General features: G+C 38.3%; 1 protein-coding gene across 8 annotated transcripts in view; it reads left to right on the top strand.

Annotated features, from left to right (window-relative positions):
• The window catches only part of PAM (peptidylglycine alpha-amidating monooxygenase), a 133,937-nt gene that overhangs the window by 69,738 nt on the left and 43,517 nt on the right, over positions 1-20,682 (top strand). For all 8 annotated transcript variants that reach the window (XM_065661088.1, XM_065661086.1, XM_065661092.1 and 5 more), the window contains 3 exons: positions 4,326-4,413; positions 11,029-11,114; positions 12,813-12,896. In XM_065661088.1, coding sequence (XP_065517160.1) covers positions 4,326-4,413; positions 11,029-11,114; positions 12,813-12,896 — 258 coding nt within the window. The remainder of the gene's footprint in view (positions 1-4,325; positions 4,414-11,028; positions 11,115-12,812; positions 12,897-20,682) is intronic.

The raw sequence follows: 20,682 nt of genomic DNA on the forward strand, positions 1-20,682 counted from the left end.
GCTGTCACCAACCACCTTGTTGTTTTTCATGTGCCTTAGCATGCTGTCCAGGAGAATGTGCTCCCAAGATTTTGCCAGGCACAGAGGTGAGACTGACTGGTCTGTAATTCCCCGGGTCATCCATTTTCCCCTTCTTGAAAATGGGGGTTATATTTCCCTTTTTCCAGTCGTCGGGAACTTCACCTGACTGCCATGATTTTTCAAATACAATGGCCAGTGGCTTAGCAACTTCATTCGCCAGCTCCTTCAGGACCCACGGATGGATTCCGTTAGGTCCCACGGACTTGTGCGCGTTCAGATTTTGAAGATGGTCTCGAACCAGATCCTCTCCTACAGTGGGCCCAAGGTCTTCATTCTCACAGTCCCTGTGTCTACTTTCTAAGAACTGCGTGGTGCAGTCAGAGCCTTTGCCAGTGAAGACCGAGGCAAAGAAGTCATTCAGAACTTCAGCCTTCTCCAAATGCTGTGTAGCCAGTTCTCCCAAAAGCTTACTCAGGGGGCCTATTTTGTCCCTAGTCTATTTTTTGTTTGCTACGTACCTGTAGAATCCCTTCCTGTTATCCTTAACATCCCTAGCCAAGTTCAATTCTAACTGGGCCTTAGCCTTCCTAACCTGGTCCCTAGCTTCCCGGACAACATCCCTGTACTCTACCCAGGCTGCCTGTCCTTGCTTCCATTTTTTATAAGCCTCTTTTTTCCTTTGAATTTTGCTCAGCAGCTCCTTATCCATCCAAGGAGGTCTCCTGGCCTTCCTGCTGCTCTTCCTTCTAGTTGGGATGCAGCACTCCTGAGCTTGTAGCAGGTGATCCTTGAATATCAACCAACAGTCTTGGGCCCCCCTGCCCTCCAGGGCTATATCCTATGGAACCTTACTAAGCAGGCTCCTGAAGAGGCCAAAGTCTGCTCTTTTGAAGTGCAGGGCAGTGAGCTTGCTGCACACTCTTCTCACTGACCTGGGGATCTCAAATTCGACCATCTCGTGATCACTGCATCCAAGGCTGCCCTGGAGTACCACATCCTCAACAAGCCCTTCCCTGTTGGTGAGCACAAGGTCAAGCATGGCACCTCTCCTTGTCGGCTCCTCTATTACTTGCAGAAGGAAGTTGTCTTCCACACAATCGAGGAACCTCCTGGATTGCTTGTGCCGTGCAGTGCCATCGTTCCAGCAGATGTCAGGGTGGTTGAAATCCCCCATGAGAACAAGGGCCTGCGAGCGTGAGGCTTTTCCTATCTGTCTGTAGAGTGCTTCATCCACAGGTTCTCCTTGATCAGGCGGCCTGTAACAGATCCCCATAGTAATGTCTCCCACAGCTGTTTTCCCTTTAACCCTGTCCCACAAACTCTCTGTAAACTGCTCACCTGCCCCCAGACAGAGTTCCATACTCTCCAGCCTATGCCTAACATAAAGGGCAACTCCCCCTCCCCGCCTGCCAGGCCTGTCCTTTCTAAAGAGCCTGTAACCTTCCATTCCAACACTCCAGTCATAGGAGCCATCCCACCATGTTTCTGTGATGCCTATTATATCATACCCCTGTAGATGTGCACACATCTCTAATTCCTCTTGTTTGTTCCCCCTGCTATGGGCGTTTGTATAGAGACAGCTGAGCCGAGCTCCAAATGAAGCTGGCTCGTTGGCTGGAATATATCTACTTTATTCCAAGCATTTATTATAGGTGTTGGCAACTGACTGGGTGTGTTGGGATGGAATGATGCCCCCCTCCCCCAACACACCTTGTTTAAAGCCTCCTTGACCAGTCTGGCAAGCCTCTTACCAAAACAGTTCTTCCCCTTCTTTACCAGAGCAGCTCCACCAGCCCCCAGTAGACCTGGCCTACTAACTTCAGTCCTGTGTTCAAGACACCCAAACCCCTGACTGTGACACCACCATTTATTGACCTGGCCAATCCTCCTAGCTTTTTCTTGGTCCTCCTCTGTGTCCTGGAGAATTGACGAAAAGACTATCTGAGCACCGGAGCCCCTAACCACCTCTCCCAGGGCTCTGTAGTCTTTCTTTATGGTCCCCAGTCTACTACTACCTATATCCCTAGCACCCACATGGATCACCAGGAGCGGGTAATAGTCCGTGGAACTTACTAGAGCAGGCAGCCTCTCTGTAACATCCCTGATCCATGCTCCTGGTAGGCAGCAAACTCCCTCAAGACGGGGTCAGGCAGACAGACGAGTGCTGCCGTCCCTTTCAAAGTAGAGTCCCCTATTACTACGACCCGCAGCTTTTTCTTTGTAGCGCCAGTAGAGATCTTTACCCGTGCATAATCTGGCTGATTGTGGTGCAGTTCACCACCAGAACATGCTAGAAACTGAAATAAAACAATGAGGAGTTAAAATGTCTATATCTTTCCTCCTTTACTCTCTTGTTGCATTTTAGAATATCTGCACTTACAATAAATATGGTGGGAATCCTATGTAGTTTTTGTTGTAGTGTATTATGAGACTATTGTCCCGTATGGATTTCCTTTTGGAAATCCTTCAGAAACAGAATGTTGTGTTTAGATTTTTGTGTATTATAGTACCTAAAAAATTTTGAGTAAATTTTCTTCAGTGCTTTCCTCTGTATCTGTTTGGTAAAGAAGTCAGAATCTGACCTGCCATCTTGGCTGTGAGGTTGATACCAGAAAGGAACATGAGCATTAAAAGAGAGTGAGTGTTCATTGTCTAATAAACTATAGCTGCTGTGCAATGTGTGCTATAGACTGTTCTGCTTTCATGTGATTCATAGAAAGATACACTACTAAACCGCTGGGTAAGCACTTTTTATTTAGTGCTTCACTGAGTTGCAAACTTGCATAGTTCTATTTTTTATTAAATTCCTGCACATTTAGTTCTGTCATTTGGTGTTTACATGTGTTAAAGCCACATAAGTTTTTAGTGGTGTATGTGTTTAGAAGGACATATTGAAAGATTTTGCCTAAAAGTGGTACTTATGAAGTCTTAATGTGAATCATGCAAGGCAGCCAATTTTTTCTCTGAAGACTGGGAAACGTTTAGGGTTTAAGTGTTTACATGTTCTGCACCAGATTTTTATAGGATTTGGTAACCTTCCCAGTGATCACTGTGCTTGAGTACATGTCATTAGAAAGCATAATAAAATTTGATCACTTGATGAGTGAATTAAAAAAATAATAAAATCAAAACCTGTTCTGTGAACATAAAGTTTGCCCATGATAGCATTGTTTGCAACCCAAGGTTAATTTTAGCAACATACCTTTTGCTCCTATGAAATGAAATGGCTGTGAGATTTATGTTTCAGTGATCTCGATGAGTGAGATTAATATATTAACTTTTCAAGAAAATGTCATTCCAGTTACATTTTAAAAACATAGTGTGATATTGGTCTTCCACCTTATGCTTGATTAATGTTTATGAATGAGTAGCCAAACTGGAAACTAGATTGAGTCTTTAGTGGTGCAGGTGTTGATAAAAAATAATTTTTTCACTATGGTGAGCTGTAGTGATAGATAAAGGGTGCTCTGAAATTCCAGACACTTATAAGAATTGAGTCTGACAGCAAGCCACTCAGCCAAGAAATACCAAGTTTATAGCACCCAGTTTGTCATCTTCACCCTCATGTTCATTCACATGGGTGACTAGTAAATGAATGTGTCTTTTTCTTACTGACTCATAGTGAGTCCCTATCTATCATATTGTGCTGTGTGAATGAGATAGAGCCTATTAAGTTCAGCAACACTAATTGAAATAATTAGGTGATTTATTACTTTTTGTCCAAACGTGACTCTAAGACACTGTGGGTTTGTTACTCTAATATGACATATATTAACTTCCCTATTACCAAGTAATGATGATTTCACTGTATTGAAGGCCTCTAAATCTGCCAAACTGTGGATGCTGATATGTTGATAGATTTCTTCAAAGTTCATTCCTTTATAGGAAAGAAAGAATATTAACTATCTCATTTTATTGTTATTTATGAAGATGAACTTAGAATAATTTTTTTTAATACATTGCTTACCTAGACACTGTCAATATTAAACTGATACCATGTTCTCTTCATTCATGTTTCTCTTGGAGTTCATAATTTAAAGTAGTACTTGATCAGGAAAGTAAATCAGATTTTATTTAGATTGATATCAATACCAAAACTGTTACTGTTTTAGCTTGGGAGACAAGCTGTTGAATGGGAATATAAGGACAGCTTGTAAGTGGAAAGCAGAAGGTAAATGAATGAGTGGGCACATACATGCCTATTTCTGGTATTACAGAGAAAAAACAGTACAAAATGCTCTTGCTTATGTAGCTTCTGGTGAAAATAAGGATAGATTATTTGTTATTGCCATTTTGTTTTTCAGTTGACTTTAAGCCTCATGCCAGCATGGACACTGTCCATCACATGTTGCTCTTTGGATGTAATGAACCCTCTTCTACTGAAAATTACTGGTAAGAGTTACAGTTTGCTATTGTTATTTTAGCTAAGTTTTCATGTGTTATTTGCTTCTACATAAACCATTTCATATGTCACCATTTTTTGATAAATTAAAAAAATTTAGAATGAAGAAGAACTGTATAACGTTCTGGGGTTTCCACACTTAAAGGTGTTAATTTTATTTTTAACTAACGACTCTGTAAAGTGGAGAAAAAGATATGTTTTCTGATACTTCATGATTAGCTGACTGTCTCCGAGGAGAAGACAGGAGCTGAAGAAGGCAGGGTACAATTGGATGCCAATAAATCTAGGTTTCTTCTATAGCTGGCTGCTTTTAGTGTATGAAGAAGTGTTCTATCAGGTGTCTGGAAGGAAACTGAGTAAAGAGTAAGCTGAAGAACGTTCTCTGTCAAGTGGTTTGGTGGTAGACTTGCCTTTCAAAATGAGGGTAGAGGGAACCTCTCAATGACACTAAAGTGTAGGGAACTAGAGTGAAGAGAGTGTGAAAGAAGGTGGAAATGAATGGTCTGTCTGGTAATTTTGCAGGTTTTCTCCAGGTTTTCAATAGAAAACAGATTTTGCTGACCCTGCAAAGCTTGTGATTTACTCTGCTCTGTGGAACAATTTGAATTTATATTTTCTGGTCAGGTTGCATAATCACAATTTAACTTTTAATTGTTTACCAAAAAGGTAACTAGTGCTGTAGGTTAGAGCTAATAGGTATAGTATAATGTATTTTCTGCAGAAAACAAAATGAAACAAAGCAAAAATATTAATTTAGCATTTCAAATATTCTCTGCATGTTTTTGGAGATGATTTGAGTAATATTTTAAGCATACAACAAACATTCATCAGAAGTTTTATCTCCTTTCTGTCTGCCAACCAATAATTTTAATAAAGAAAATGTTGCAATCTTGTCCTGCAAGAAAAGCAGACACTTAAAAAGTTCAGACAGAAGTAAAACTGTGAAAGTACAGAATTTCTGTTCATTTCTTTTCCCAGCAGTTTTTCTGTGTTCTTTTTATTGTATCATAAATGTCACAATGTACTTTTTGAATAGCTTAATATGAAAAATACAACAACATAAAATGGTTCACGTTGTGGCCTTTTAAAACCAGTTTACATCTTGAGTGTCCTAATTAAAACTGAGTAGATTTTACATGTAGTTTCTTGGGTTTATATGTCTGGAAGTAGTTTTGTTGGAGCCTTGAAATAATCCATATGTGATAGGAAAGTACTGTTATAGGTTGACCAGACTGTATAATCTCTCTTCTTGGAGAGGAACTGTGGTCCAGCAGAAGAGCACTGGTGGCAGCTAATGTTGCCTTTGGTTTCAATTGCTGTACTTAACATCTACCTGTCAGATGATGAAGCACGTAATTAGTTGTGGTGGCTTGATGTTGGTTGGATGTCAGGTGCCCACCAAGCTGCTCTATCACTCACCTCCTCAGCTGGGGAGGGGGCAGAAAATAAGATGGAAAAAAACTTGTGGGTCATGATAAAAGCAGGTTAATAAAGCAAAAGCAAAGGTTATGGATGAAAGCAAAGAAAAACAAAAGATTTATTCTCTACTTCCCATCAGCTGGCAATCTCCAGCCGCTTTCCTGGAAGTAGGGTGCCAGTATGCATAGTGATTGCTTCACAAGACAAATGTCGTAATAACAAATGACCCGATAAGCCCTTTCTCTTAGCTTTATATGCTGAGCAGACATCGTGATATGAAATATCCCTTTAGTAGCTTTGGTCAGCTGTCCTCGCTATGGCCTCTCCCAAGATCTTGCCCATGCTCAGCCTACTGCTAAGGGGGAGTGTTGGACAGACAGCCTTGTTGTTGTGCAGGCACTGCTCAGCAGTAGCCAAAACACTGGTGTGTTAATCGACACCTTGCTAGCTACCACAACACATCAAAGCACATCACTATGAAGGCGGCTGTGGGGAATAATTAACTCCAGCTCAGCCAGGTCCAATACAATAGTGTTGCGTTTAAATACATTTCCAGTTTATCAGATGCAGGTTGAATTAAATCTTGCTGGGTTTTGTGGGTAGTTCCTGAACTGCAGTATTTGCTTTACATTCTCAAAAGTTTTTCATGCTGTGTCTCATAATCTCACATCCTTGTTGCTGCAGCAGTTTGGAGCATTCATCTTGCTCTGCCCATGGCTATCTGCAAGGCTAGAGACATGATCATGTCTGTTCTGCATAAAGGAGGCTTTAGACGTCTGCATTTATGCCTGTTTGACAAACTTACATAAGCTCGTATAAATGCCCCTTTATTATGTATCCATTTGTGTATATAATTAATGTAGTATATATGTGTGTAGACATATGTGTGTGTTTACATCTATATGTGTATAGCTATAAATATCTATGTTGTAAACATGTTCATTTAAATGTTCAGATTTGTAGAAACTGTGACATATATTTATTTGTGAGTCATTGCAGAGAGTATATACAATTTAAAAGCAAGTTTTTTCCTACTGGTTTACGTATGCTAGAGTCTTTCAGCCACTAGCACTAATTTTGTTCTGATGACTGTGTGTTAAGGATAAGAGATGTTCAGGGGTTTTGTTTTTATTATTATTATTCATTATTTTTGTTACCTGCAGAGTAATAAGTGGTGACTTCCCTTGCTCTTCCATCTCCTAGGGACAGAATGACTGAGAACTGACATTTGAGGACACCACTGTAAATCTTGTTTAGCAAGGATCATTCCCTTACAGTTTACATGATGAACATTTTTACATAGTCAGCTTTTATTTAATTAAGGTATACTATAATGGGGTTTTTGCCTTATTGTAGTATCTTCATTGAAATTCTGGGCAACATTACTCAGATGGTTTGTAATCAGTTGTAAGAGCATTGAAATGTACTAGCTCAAGAACTATTTTTCATGCCATCATGGGCTAGGTGTATTATGGAAAAATAGGCCTTTAGAAGCAGTCAGAATGCACGGGCAAAATTTATTTCCCTGAGGTGTGAAGTTTCATTCAGGCCAGTTTTGAATGTGGAAAAATGGGAGGGGGAAGATACAGCATCCAGATAACTCTTCTTGGGATTCACTGCCCTGTGCCCTTAGCACTGCTGAGGCAGAATCTATGATACTACTCTGGCTTGGTGGCTTTTCTGGTGACTTGATGCTGCTCATGCAAATGCCCCTGGCTATCTGAAAGGCTGTCTGACAGTGTCTAATGGGGAACAGAGTTGTTTCTCCCTTCTTGAAATACCCAGGCCTTTCCACAGAAATAAAGTAGGATTCTAGGGCTCATTTGCTCAGGTTGCTCACAGTGCACCAAGAAAAAACATATAGCTGCTTCTGTTTCTTGATCATAATAGCCCTAAGAACAGTTCATCCACTACAATAAGTTCTGACTGAGCTGATAAACTCTGCTGAAATCAAAGTAACATGCCTGAGCTGATTCATCGGAAGTTTGGATTCTCCATAGATAGTCAAGAATGCACTTGAATGATTTAAAAGAAAATATTGAATTATTCAGAACTTCTGAGTCTTCTGGCAAGACAGGTCTCGCACTGCGTCAAACCTAACACTGAAATGAGCTCTCTTGAAAGAGATGATTCATAGATATAGCCTTTATTTTGGGATTAGGCAAGGCAGCTTGAAATAGTTACCTAATCTAAATAAATGTGTAAGTACAGGTTGTAGATAACTACCTGCTGCTGGCAGGAGAGCATGTTTTTGAAAGCTTTTGACATCAGTAGTTCAGTAAAGGTTGCAAAAGATGTCAAGACCGGTTCAGTGAAATACTTGTATTTCACTACTTAGAGGACAGTGAAAACAGTGTAAAAATTGTGAGTGTAGTTTCTTGCCATTGTCACTGCTCCAGAATGTTCTGCTCTGTTAAGCTCAAGAACGAAAAATTATTTTTCTCACTCAATCATCTCAATTATCTCTTTTTACAACTCTTGGTTAGAATCAAGAAGTTGAATATAATAGACAAAGAAGTAAACAGAAAATTATTTGTAGTCCTAAGCAATGCAGATATCCTAAAAGGGTAGCCAAATACTGGTCTTGCTCACATAGTGAATTATTTTGCTTTTTTAATTGCTCAAAACTCCAGTGCCATTAAAAGATCCTGAACTTACCCAAAATTGAGTCTTAACCAAAGTTACCAAAATTGAGACTGTAGAAGGTCCAGGGAAGTTTATAAAAAACAAATTTATGAGAAGCAGTCAGTCATCTCTGTTTCCACACTTTCCCCTACTCCCTTGAATGGCACATTTTGATCACAGTCAAAATTAATTGTTAGTGCAATACTGTGTATTATGCAGTTATAATCCATTTTTAAGGTATTCTGTGCAACTCATTCTGCTCAGAATCTCTTTATTTTTTTTCCATATAAAGAAGAGATGAATTTCAGTGATTGTTTATTTTTTGTTTGTACATGTATACTTTTTACTAACTTCCTGCTTTTAAATCTGTTCGTTATCTTAATTCTTCTTTGTAGTCTCCTCTAGGTTCGTTTTTTTTTCTGAAAGCTTGATGTTTCAAAAACAGCATTTATGGCTACATATGATGGTTGACCATTTTTAAAAGCATAATGAAAGAGTAATGTATTTATCTTTCTTCACTGAAGTATTCCCTCTCCATCAGCCAGCATTTCAGGAGGAAACAGCAGATACACTACCTAGCTTTTTTTACCTAGCTTATGTGGTCCTAAAAAATACTGTAGTATAAACGAAGGCTATCTGGCCCAGAATGTGGTGGTAAAACTGCTGCTGTGCTTGTGGTTTCTGCTGTTGTTCCTCCTAACCAGTCTCTTCAATAGATTTCAAAACCAAGTAACTCAATACCTGGTTAGATCCCTTTGGGGTTTTTTAGATTGTAGCAGTTGAAAGCTGTGCAATTTTTACCTGCAGCTGCACAAATCATTACTGGTGAGACATTTCACTTAATCTTTAAGTGAGTTTTGCTTATCCACTGGGACATGTTTGAAGAAGATGACCAACCTACTAGCTGTGAAGGTCTAGACGTGTTATGAGCAACATTAATGAAAAGAAAAAAGCAGCACATTCCATTTTCTCTTGGTGGTCTGATGATTATGGCAATGCTTTCTGTTAGAGGAAAACACAGCAGCTATGTTGCAGTAAGGCTCCTTGGGATCCCAGAAATGCATAATGTTCCACAGAGGTGGTTTTCCATATGTGCCAGAAGAACTGATTATTCCTGGGACAGCACCTGGAAAGCATCATCACCATTTGTTCTGGAAGGTGGCAGATATGGCTCGTGCATCCTCAACAGAAATGTTACTGAGCCTGCATCCACTAAAAGTCCTGATCTTTTTTGTTTTTATGCTCCTCCTCATGCTGTGTGAGACAATTTTCCCCAGGATTTAAAGTGACTGAAACTGCTGTTTGTGTATAAAGCGCTTTTCCAGGTCTTTCCCAGGTTTGACAGGTTTTACCAGCAGTAATAAACAGAGAAGGGGCTGTACCATTTTGGTTTGAATTGAAGTCTTTGCATTGGATATAAGCCTTACTGGATCAGTTGGTGTAGTCTCAAGAGTTTGAGGTTGAGGCTTTCTAGATGTCATACTAGGTGTGCTGCACCTGCAGAATTACTTTCACACTGTGCTCAGTGGCATAATGCTCTGCCAGTGAAGAAGGTACAAATACACTCTAAATAGCCCTTTTCTCTAATAGAGGATTGAGAAGTGCTTCTGCGTGGGTGTTTGGAAAGCCTCTCAGGGGTCCTTGTTTGTTTATATCATCCTGTAACCTACACCTACATGTAGCAGTCTTGGCTGTGGTCCAGGTACACTATGCTGTCTGTACAACTGTTTCTGACTGGCCTTTTGCAGATCTGGTAGTGTCTGCGCTTCCGGTTTATCAATTTTTGCGGGTTCAGGGTGTCTAGAACTCAAGAGTCTTTGGGAGTTTTTCACATTCCACCCTTAGGGTTGCCTGCAAGGCATTGCAGAGGCTAGGGACAACTCTGGAGCTCTCAGTTATTGTAAATATTTGTGACCTGTTTGTGGTCTTTGTTTGTTTATGTGTGTATGTGTGATTTTTCTGTTAATGGAAAGCAAGAAGTTGTGCAATGGAATAAAATTAATTTAAAGCTGTGAATTTGGTTTAAGTACAAGGAAGAAGAGCATGAGTGCCTCCTACCAGCTGGTCCATATATAGCTGCTTTTTTTTTTGTCAGTAATTTTTCAATGAATTTTAAACATCAGTTTTGACTTAAAACTTTGTCTTGTGTGTTTCTTTCTGCTTTGCGCACAAGTCCAGTCCCTCTGTATAAAATTAGCAGCCATTGTCATTTTTTGGCACTTGAGCTAATAGTGCTAGATATTTTCATATGGTTCCTTTTCACAAAAGGTTCCATTATTTATTTTCATCACTGACTACTAGTTTGATAGGGACTACCAGAAATCTCTATAGTTTTGGCCCTGTTTTCCTAACACTATCATAAGGCGCGGGAGAGAACCAAAAGAAAAGGATCTAATGATACCTGAGAAAGCAGGCTACATTAAAAGGGCTTAATCATCATGCATCCAAAAATGCCTCCATAGATCTTAAAATTAGTGGTTTTGCATGTAATTCACCTGTCCTTTCTGATTTAAGAATTAAAAAATCATGTACCCTTTTGTTTTCTTCCCTCATGTTTTTAGGGACTGTGATGAAGGAACATGCAAAGACAAATCTAATATTTTGTATGCTTGGGCAAGAAATGCTCCACCCACCAGGCTACCCGAAGGTACTGTGCCTTTAACGTGAAGTTCTTGTGTGCCAGGGGCAAGGGAGAGAAGTGGATGTGGAAATAAGCACTTGGCATATACAGGAACCTTGTATAAAATTTTTATTATGTCTCGTCAAAACTGTATAAACATCAACCTCATATACTATAAATATACTAGCTAAAGTACTTGGGTTTGGTTTTTTCTTCATCCTGTTTGCTATAATATTATGGGTTTCAATAGGGGGGAAGAAAGGCTAAGGTACAGATAATGGTCATAATATAATGCTTTATTTTTATATAGCATTAATCTTGCATTTCCTACCGTATGTTATTGGAAGGATACTGTTTATGTTTCAGTAGCACACAAACTGCATTAAAATATTTTTGTGTGTTTTGGGAAAGTGTAAACAAGTTCAATCTAAATATTGAATTTTTTCTGTGTCTTAAGTATGCTTGACATCTTTATGTGCTTTTCATTTCTTCATGCTTTGATGTGCTTGAGCAACATGTTTACATATCCATTTTGTTGTATGATAGATGGCTTTGCTGAATTCTATCAGAATTTTTTAAGCTACTTGTAGTGGTATGTCTAGAAGATAGAAGTTGTTCTTTCTAATAAATGCTAAGAGTCCTAGAAATACATATCATCTATGCAGCCTTGGTCTGAAAAGACTGAATTATACACATTTTTTATTTGATCTTTTTTACTGCCTCTTTTCATAACCAGGAGCAGTGCACCTCATGAAGAGGTTTATTTTTAGTAATCAGTTTATGCACTTACCAGCACAAGTGTTATTTGATTCAGTGATCAGAATGTCAAGTAAAAAAATAATTTTGCTTGGAGGATTCTGTGAAAGCTTTGCTATTAAACACCAACTAGTAATAATTTTCTTGTCTCTAAACTGTCCATAAATACAAGGTTTGTGGAGAGGGTTGGTAATGATTCAACATTTATGCACAGAGAGTCTGCAGTCCGATTTATAAGTAGGCTTTGCTGTGGGCAGTGGGATGCAGTAACCAAATAAGAAGAAGTTTCTTTCTCCACTTCTTTTGAAGAGCGTTCACTGTAGAATCAGTTCATAGAAATTCTGTTAGCGATATTTCACGATTTCGTTATTTCAAGTTAATTCTGTTTTCTTCTGTTCCCGTGCTTGCTTCTGTCAACAAGTAACATAGCTTCATAATTTCCTCCAGATTTTTTCTGCGTACAATACTAATATACATAATTAATGTAAAAGAATACTTTACTGCAGATCTTTATATGTTTTCATTCTCAGTGTGTTCTTAGTAAGTCAGTGTTAATCAGTTTGTACCATTCACAGGTTGCATGAGAAACGAGAGTTCTACCAAATCCTACAAAGATGGCAGAACTGATAATTTACGAAAAAAACAAACCAAATGTATAGTGTGTTTTTATATATATATCTCAAATCTGTATTCACATTCTTAGATGGAGAGAATCCTTTGCTTAAAGCAGATATCTGCTCATTAATACCTAAGTTATGGTCTTAGCTTCTTAGTCTATTTGGGAACATGTGTTGTGATGGTCTTTCTCCCAGTTTTCAGGGCAATGTTTTCTTCACTGTTGTCTCAGTGAAATTTTTTACCCCTTCACTCAAAGCTATTACAGTGATTTGTATTTTTAGATATGGTCAGCAGTGGTGAACCGTCTTACGCTTTATTGCTTCTGAAAACAATGCATTTTCCTTCTCTTAGGTGTTGGATTCAGAGTTGGAGGAGAAACAGGTAGCAGATTTTTTGTGCTCCAGGTGCACTATGGGGATATTAGTGCATTTAGAGGTATGTATTTTAGAAATTTGTTGTGTAAGTTATATCAGTTAAAGCATTGAAAATATTTACATTACCTGAAGAATTTTCATGTGAGTGTCACTCACAAAGGTAAAGATCAGTAAGCATACTTGTCATAAAGTTTATCTGTTAACTTGACTTCTTTATAAACTTGCTCTATCTCTGTAAATATTTAAAATGTGAACAGATTTTTTTCCTTCAAAAAATATAAAGCAAATGACTTAAAGTAAGGAAGAAGCAGTAATTTGAAGTGTAGGGAGAAACTTGTTTTTCCCTGTATAATTCAATTTTTTTAATTCAGTTTTCTTTGAGAAAGTTGAAACAAATACCTGTGAACTCCCTTAACCTGTCACCTTACTTGAATAGCTGGTGAGAAAGATGACATGCAGCAGCCAATCACAGTATCTGTGTTTGGAAAAAGTTGTAACTAGCAGATGGTGTCTTTTCATATTAAAAAAGAAATAAACACTCATTTTAATCATGACATTACGCTTATGTTGTCAGTGAGTGTTTCACACAACCACAGAATGGCTAAGTTTGAAGGGGCATCTTGAAGTTGTCTCATCCACCGTCTACCCGCTCAAGAAGGGCACCCAACAGTCAGTTGCAGATAGCTTTTGGGTATCTCCACAAGTGCCTGTGCCCATCCTCAGTCACCCTCACAGTGAAAAAGTGTTTCCTGATGTTCAGAAGGAGCCTCCTGTATTTCAGTTTTTGCTCATTTCCTCTGGTCCTGTCACTGGGCACCACTAAAAAGAACCTGGCTACATCTTCTTTACACTCTCCCTGCAGGATTTGTTTGTACATGGGTAAGATTCGTCATTGCACCAGTCCTTCTCTTCTCCAGGCTGAACATTTCCAGCTGTCTCCTCTTGCGAGAGATGCTTCAGTCCCCTCATCATCTTGGTAGCCCTTCCTTGGACTCTCCGGTACATCCATGTCTCTCTCGTACTGGGGAGCCCAGCCCTGGACCCAGCACTCCAGGTGTGGCCTCACCACACCAGAGAGGCATCACCTCCCCTGACCTGCTGGCAGTGGTTTGGCTGAGGACACTGTTGTGGTTTTTTGCAGCAAGGGTGCATCGCTCATCTTCAGCCTGGTGTCCACCAGGACCCCCAGATCCATTTCCACCAAGCTGCTTTCCAGCTGGGCTGCTCCCAACATGTTCTGGTGCCTGGGGTTGTTCCTCCCCTGGTGCAAGACTTTGCACTTCCCCTTTTTGAACTGCATGAGGTTCCTCTGGGGCCGTTCCTCCAGCCTGTCCAGGTCCCTCTGGATGACAGCACAATCCTCTGGGGTATCAGCAGCTCCTCTCAGTTTGGTGTCCTATGCAAACTTGCTGAGGGTAAACTCTGTCCTGTCATCCATGTCATTAATGAAGTTGTTCAACAGGAGTGAGCACAGTATTGATCTTTGGGGTACACTGCTATTTACCATCTTCCAATTAGACATTGCACCACTGATCACCACTCTCTGGGCCTAACCATTCAGCCAGTTTTCAGTCCACCTCATTGTCTGCTCATCTGGCCCATACGTTATATTGTTGGTTTACTGAAATTTGGATTTTGTTAATACACATTGAGGTATTGATTATCTGCAACTCTGGGGGACAAGTTTAATTGCATGTATTTATTTATTTATTTACTTATTTATTTATCTTTCATGTTATGCTTTGTTCTTTAAACCTGAAATGGCTTGTTTTGACATCTTTGAGATGCATGAATTCTCATTTCCACTCTGTGAATCACATCCTGTGTGGTGGTTCTGGGTTAAGGCCTGTCTGGCCTTCAAGAACAAAAGAACCTGTGTGTCATCATTATCCTCAAACTCAGTTATGGTGCATTACTGTGTAGGATTTAAACAAGAATGTGAAGATCCTCATGGGTTAAGTGATAATATGTTGGACTTGAAAGAATGGAGGAAAAGTAACCTGAGTAATAGCAAAAATATAAAGGAGGAATATGTATTACACCAATAGTTTGAGCTATGCTTACGGCCTCCTAACCCTTCTGTGGTACCATGGTAAATGATCAACATGTTTTAATCGGTTTGGACAAAGAAATTAACCTGTTGCTGGTAGCTTCTGGGTGCCATACAGCCTTTCTGCCATATACCACTGGTGAGGTTTCAGCAATACTCAGGTTTTTCAGCAGCACTGGCTGAAGCTGAAGGTATGATTTCTTACCATGATTTAAAGATAAAATATAGCATGAAGACATTAATGGTAATGAGAAGGAGGAAGAGAAGGAAGATGAGGAAGGAATAAACTGAGGGTGCCAGCACTGTTTAAATGGAGCACAAATGCAAATGTGTGCAACTGAAGACAGAATTTATTTTCATAGGACAATTCAGATGGATCATTACAGCCAGTGAGATTGTTTGCCTGCTAAAATCACAAATAATTGAAGCTCAAATCCTCTAAAGAGAGCATGATAGTTGAGAGCCTGCTCTTCATTATTGCCTGGGGACAGTGAGAGTTCTCAGTGTTCATTTTCACTCTTAAGTAAAAAAAAAAACCAACAAAACAGAAACAAATGAGATCAGTACCCTCTGTTGCATATTAGTTGAGGATGTATTTGGAAAGTTTTATTTATAAATTAACTTGGTACTCAAAACTTAGTTTTACAGCAACACTTATTTTTTGCCTAGAATATCTATGCAGGGCTTAGAATAATCAGTGTTATAAGTATAAACCTGAAAAATTATGAAAGTTTAAGAAGTGTGGACTGTAATATAGGAGATACTAGTTTCATGTACTCTTTCAAAGGTCAAAAAGTATGGCAGAATGCCTTCTGTTTTATTTCAGCACCTTTTACTTGGTAATCTGATATATTATTTCTAAAATGAAAAATAATCTACCTTATTTTGAGCACTGGATTCCATGTGCTTCTCTTTGATAACCAGAAGGCTTAACATTGAGTAAAATTAATTCTGCATAATTGAGTAAAATTAATTCTGCATACTCCTGAATATTCATATATGTGGTACGTTATGATTTCCTTTCAGGAAATCAGTCATTTGTGACCTGTACAAGGTATTTGTTTGCTAGAAAAATTATACCACATCAGGATCAACAATTGTTTGCCTCTTTTCTATTTGGAAAGCTGTGAAAATGGCACCAGAGAGTGTGCTTGTATTTTGATTTTCACAGACTGAATAATGGTAGAGTTTCATTTTCATGTTACTAGACTTTTGAAAACAATTTTGCTGAGATTCTGGATGAGTGAGCAGATTAGCAGGAGCAAGCACCTTGACTCTCATGAAAAAAACCTGACTCAGCTAGTGTTCTTTTATGTATTAAATACTGAAAGCAGCATAATGAATTTGTCCCTTTTTTTAACCAAGACTTCAAGTTAAGTTTTATGCTACATGGCTTTGTCTTTTTAAATGTAACTTGTGTAAAATTAATTCCCAGTGGGCATTAGCTTTGGAATTACTTTGCTCAAAGGTTGTGCTCCATCTTTGAGTCTGTTTCTAATTAATGAAGCAAAGCCAATTCTGACACCATATGCAGAGATTCTGGTACAAATCAAAGGGCTGACTTAGAAATAACAAGGGGTTTGGAACTTCATAAAAAAGGAAAAGGACCATTCTGCTGCAGTGAAAGCTGTTAAGTATTCTAGTAGCCACGTATAAGTACTGTACTATTTCTATTAAATATTAGAAATAGAGCAATGAAAAAAATGGATAAAGGGTTTGAACAGTGTGCCCTGTAATTTAGAATACATGTACCCAGAGTGCAAAAAAAAAAAAAAAAAGAAAAAAAAGAAAAAAAGCTTTTGAGAAGTCTTTATTTTTCTGAGTAAAAAACCATACAGAATTTTAAGTATCTAGGAAGCCCTAGAAGTCTCTGCTTCCGTGTCAGATTATCATACATGTAACTAAAGAGATAGACAGACTGGCAGGAAGCCTGTTGGACTTGGATTGGAAGTTTTATCGAAATCAGCCTACAGAAAGTGCATTTGTTTTAAGGATAATTTGTCTTCTCCTCAGTTATGAGTGTTCCATTTGACAAAGTGTATTTCTAGTATTTCATATATTTCTTCTAGAAAGCAGGATTTAGCAGGAGCAGCACAGGTCATTCTTTTTAACTAATTTAAACATTTAGCATGCAGTATTGATTTTGCTTATATAGGTAAATAAAAGCAGGAAATATTTAATATGATTGTGTTATATTTGCACACCACACAAAATAGCTTCTAGTTTCATCTGGGTTGGAAACTGCATTGACAATTGGCTTTCACAGAACCTGTTCCTGAGGTACATAAAAATGCTTTTCACAGTCTTTGCCAGCTGGCAAATGGTAACAAGTAACTTACTTGTCCCAGAGAAGTGAGTATTTGCTAAATAGCTGAAACAAAGAAATCAAAGTAATTCCAGTCAGCTGGACTGACAGACTTGAAAGGAATCTTCAAGATCTTCATAGAATCACATACTAAACTAGGTTGGATGCCATTGGCCCTCTTGGCTGCCTGGGACAAGCTGTCTTATGCTCTGCAACGTCAGTCAGCACCTCCAGGCCCCAATACTGAGCCCTGAGAGACATCACTAGTGACCAGTAGCCAACCAGATGTGACACCATTTACCACCACTCTTTGCACTTGGCCATCCAGCCATTTCTTTACTCATTGAAGAGTACACTTACCCAGGCCATGAGCAGCCAGTTTCTCCAGGAGCATTCTGTGGGAGAGTGTCAGATGTTTTACTAAAGTGCAAATAGACAAGGTCTGCTGTATTTCCCTCCTCAGCCAGGTGGGTCGCGTTCTGATTGGCTTGTGCATTAAGGATATTTTTGCTTCAGTCACACAGTAAAGTTTGGAAAGAGTTTGCACGGGGAACAAGCATGGCCTCACTGCAGTCAGCATTCTCAGATGGACGGTTCAGCAGCTTTCAGTCTTTCAAGGAGGTCAGCTGTAGGGAAGAAGCAAGGAAACAGCGTTTCAGTCATATCTCTGTAACTGTTAGAAAAATGTTTAGCTCAGTCATGGCTATATATAACCGTAGATGAAATTATAACATGGTGCAAGAATTTCTTAGAAGCCTACACCAATGTATCTATCTATTATTTTACTCTGGACACAGCACTGCAGATCAGAAGTTGATTTGTTTCTCCTGATAATAGCATAGAATCATAGTATAGTTACGGTTGGAAAGGACCTTAACATCATTTAGTTCCAACCCATCTGCCAGGAGCAAGGGCACCTCACACTAAACCATGTCACCCAAAGTTCATATAATGATATGATTAATATGATTGCCTCGTATAGTTGCAATAATAAATTTCCCACTGTCTTCAGTTCATTTTGAAATTACTCAATTTAGATTTAAATAATGATTTTTTTTTCAATAGTCTGAAAATTTAAATAGTGCGAAAACACTTTAATACTGGCAAACTGGAATATACTGGAGTAATTTCCTTCCTCCCACTGTGCTGTTTTAAAAGACTCAATGACACAGTAAGGGTTAGATTTTTCAAACACGACTAATATTTGGCATATGTTAGGTTTGGGTTTGTTGTTTTTGGATAGTTTTTCAGCAGTGTTTAAAAGATAGGGTGATGATATTCTCAACCGCAAATTGCAAAACTGAAACACAACTATTGATTGCATTTTAAATTTTAAAATCTTAAATGACATTAAGTAATAAAGTAAAATGTTCTGAGGAAGCAAGCATTTCCCAACTTCCATTAAAATTTATGTAGTGCAAACTCTCTAACAGCATTAAACTAATAAGCTGAATTCTGCATCACCTGTGTTATATGGATAGCCAAAAAAATTTAGTCAAAAAATTGGTTTGACACAAGGAGCTTGGAGCGAAAGAGGCTTCAAAAAGACCCGTATTGAGATTGTAATTGAAGCTTCCTACACTGAAGAGCAGAGGAAGATGAACAGTATATATGTATCTTGAACATTTTTCTAAAACCATGGACAAAGAATTGAATTTATTTCTTTTGAATGTTTTCCAACCATTTCCCTACTTTTCTCCTCATAGCGTAGTCCTTGGGGTGCTTTTCGATTCATGACTTGGCCATTTCGAAGCAATATTTGTTATCTGTGATTGGAAACTAGTGCTTATTCTGATGGCACAACTTCAGTTTTTCTTCCTGTCTTTAGCCAGTGCTGACTATATCTTGACTTTGTAATTTTTCCCTTATCTACTGTAATGTAGTCTTTTATTTGGTCCTGTCCCTTCTCTCTCTCCTTCAGCCTTTTTCCTTACGTCTCCACGACCTCTCTCCTTACTTACCATGTGATGAATGTGGGGTTTTTTGCTGTTTTTTATTTTTCATTTTCAATGAGTAACTTAGAAAAAAAATACCAAAACAAAACAAAGACATTTTAAGGCAATTTTTTTATCTGTTTTAATGACTGTACTTCAAATTGGGGAATTTTTAGCTTAAATATTATTTTAATTTTTCAGTGGCAACTATTTTTCTGTACAAACGTGTGTTTGCATAAAATTTATACATAGGATTGTATGTTATTATAATGAAAATATCTTCTACAATATATTGTTTATTTAGCTTTTTTGTAAAACAGAAAATGTGGATGGTACAACAGCACAGTGGCTGACTAGTTTTGCATTTTTGTACCTACGTGCATAGTCTTAAAATACTTCTAGTGTAATTACAAGTGAATTTGTTATTACTCTGCCATACCCATATTCAATCCTTTATGCAGAATATAGGTACCAAACTCTCTGAGTTTCAGGCTAACGTATAGCTTGACAAAGACCATCAGAAATCCCATCTGCATTGAATGGACATGCTTTTGTTTCTGGATCGCCAGTTGAATTTTCAGCTACTTTTTTTCTGATTCATCACTCTTGGTTTCAAGAATTCTCATGAGGCATGCTTTCCAAACATTCAGTGCATCTGCAGTAGTGGGTAGTCCACCCACTAGCGTAGAGTCAAAGAGCTACTGTTGTAATTTTTCTTTCACGTATGTAGTGAAGACTTTCCTTCTCATTGTTATTTGTAAAAGCACAACTGTGATTTATTGATTAAAATTTTTAAATACAGAAGTGTTTGTTGGGACACACAGAGCTGGACAAACTTAAGAATTCTCAGATGCCATGATGATCACTGTGAGAACCTAGTGAAACTGGGGTAGCAATCTTTTCACTTGCATAACATATACACTAATTTATACATTTTGTAAAAACAGTAACTTTCTACTTGGCAAACATACTAGAATTAAATTCTAGTGTTAATGGTGGTAAAACCCAAACTTAGTATGATCCTTTAATAATGAAATGTGGTGTGACTAAAATAGCTAATGTTTGAAAAACTAAACTGATAATTTTTTAACCTGGAAAGTCTCTGTTTTGTCCCATTCTAGTTATTATCCTTTCTTCCGTTCAAATGCAATGTTTTTTTCAGTTCTGAACATAGCTGCTGATGGAAGAAAATCTATCCCAAGTTATCACTTGTCAGCAGATCCATGACTACTGTGTTCTCTTTCTTAACTGAAGCATATATTGTTAGAGGGTATTTTTTCAGCATTTTCTGTTTACTCGCTTTGGTGTTACATCTGTCATCTAACTAGAGCTGTTTTGGTATAAACATAAGAAAGGGAACTTCTTGAAAAAAAAAATGAAGTTTGAAATTCCAGATCACCAACCAAAATAGAGTAACTTTCAAGTCCTTAGTATATTTAAATTAAAATGTCAAACACATTAGATAATGCTGGTATAGTACATTAACAAATGAATTAACTTGTTTTACTGTCCTTCTGGGATGTCCAGTGTTAAACAGAACTGCTTTCTGTATTGGTAT

The sequence above is a fragment of the Lathamus discolor genome, chromosome Z, assembly GCF_037157495.1.
Source record: "Lathamus discolor isolate bLatDis1 chromosome Z, bLatDis1.hap1, whole genome shotgun sequence".
In the NCBI taxonomy this organism is placed as follows: domain Eukaryota; kingdom Metazoa; phylum Chordata; class Aves; order Psittaciformes; family Psittacidae; genus Lathamus; species Lathamus discolor.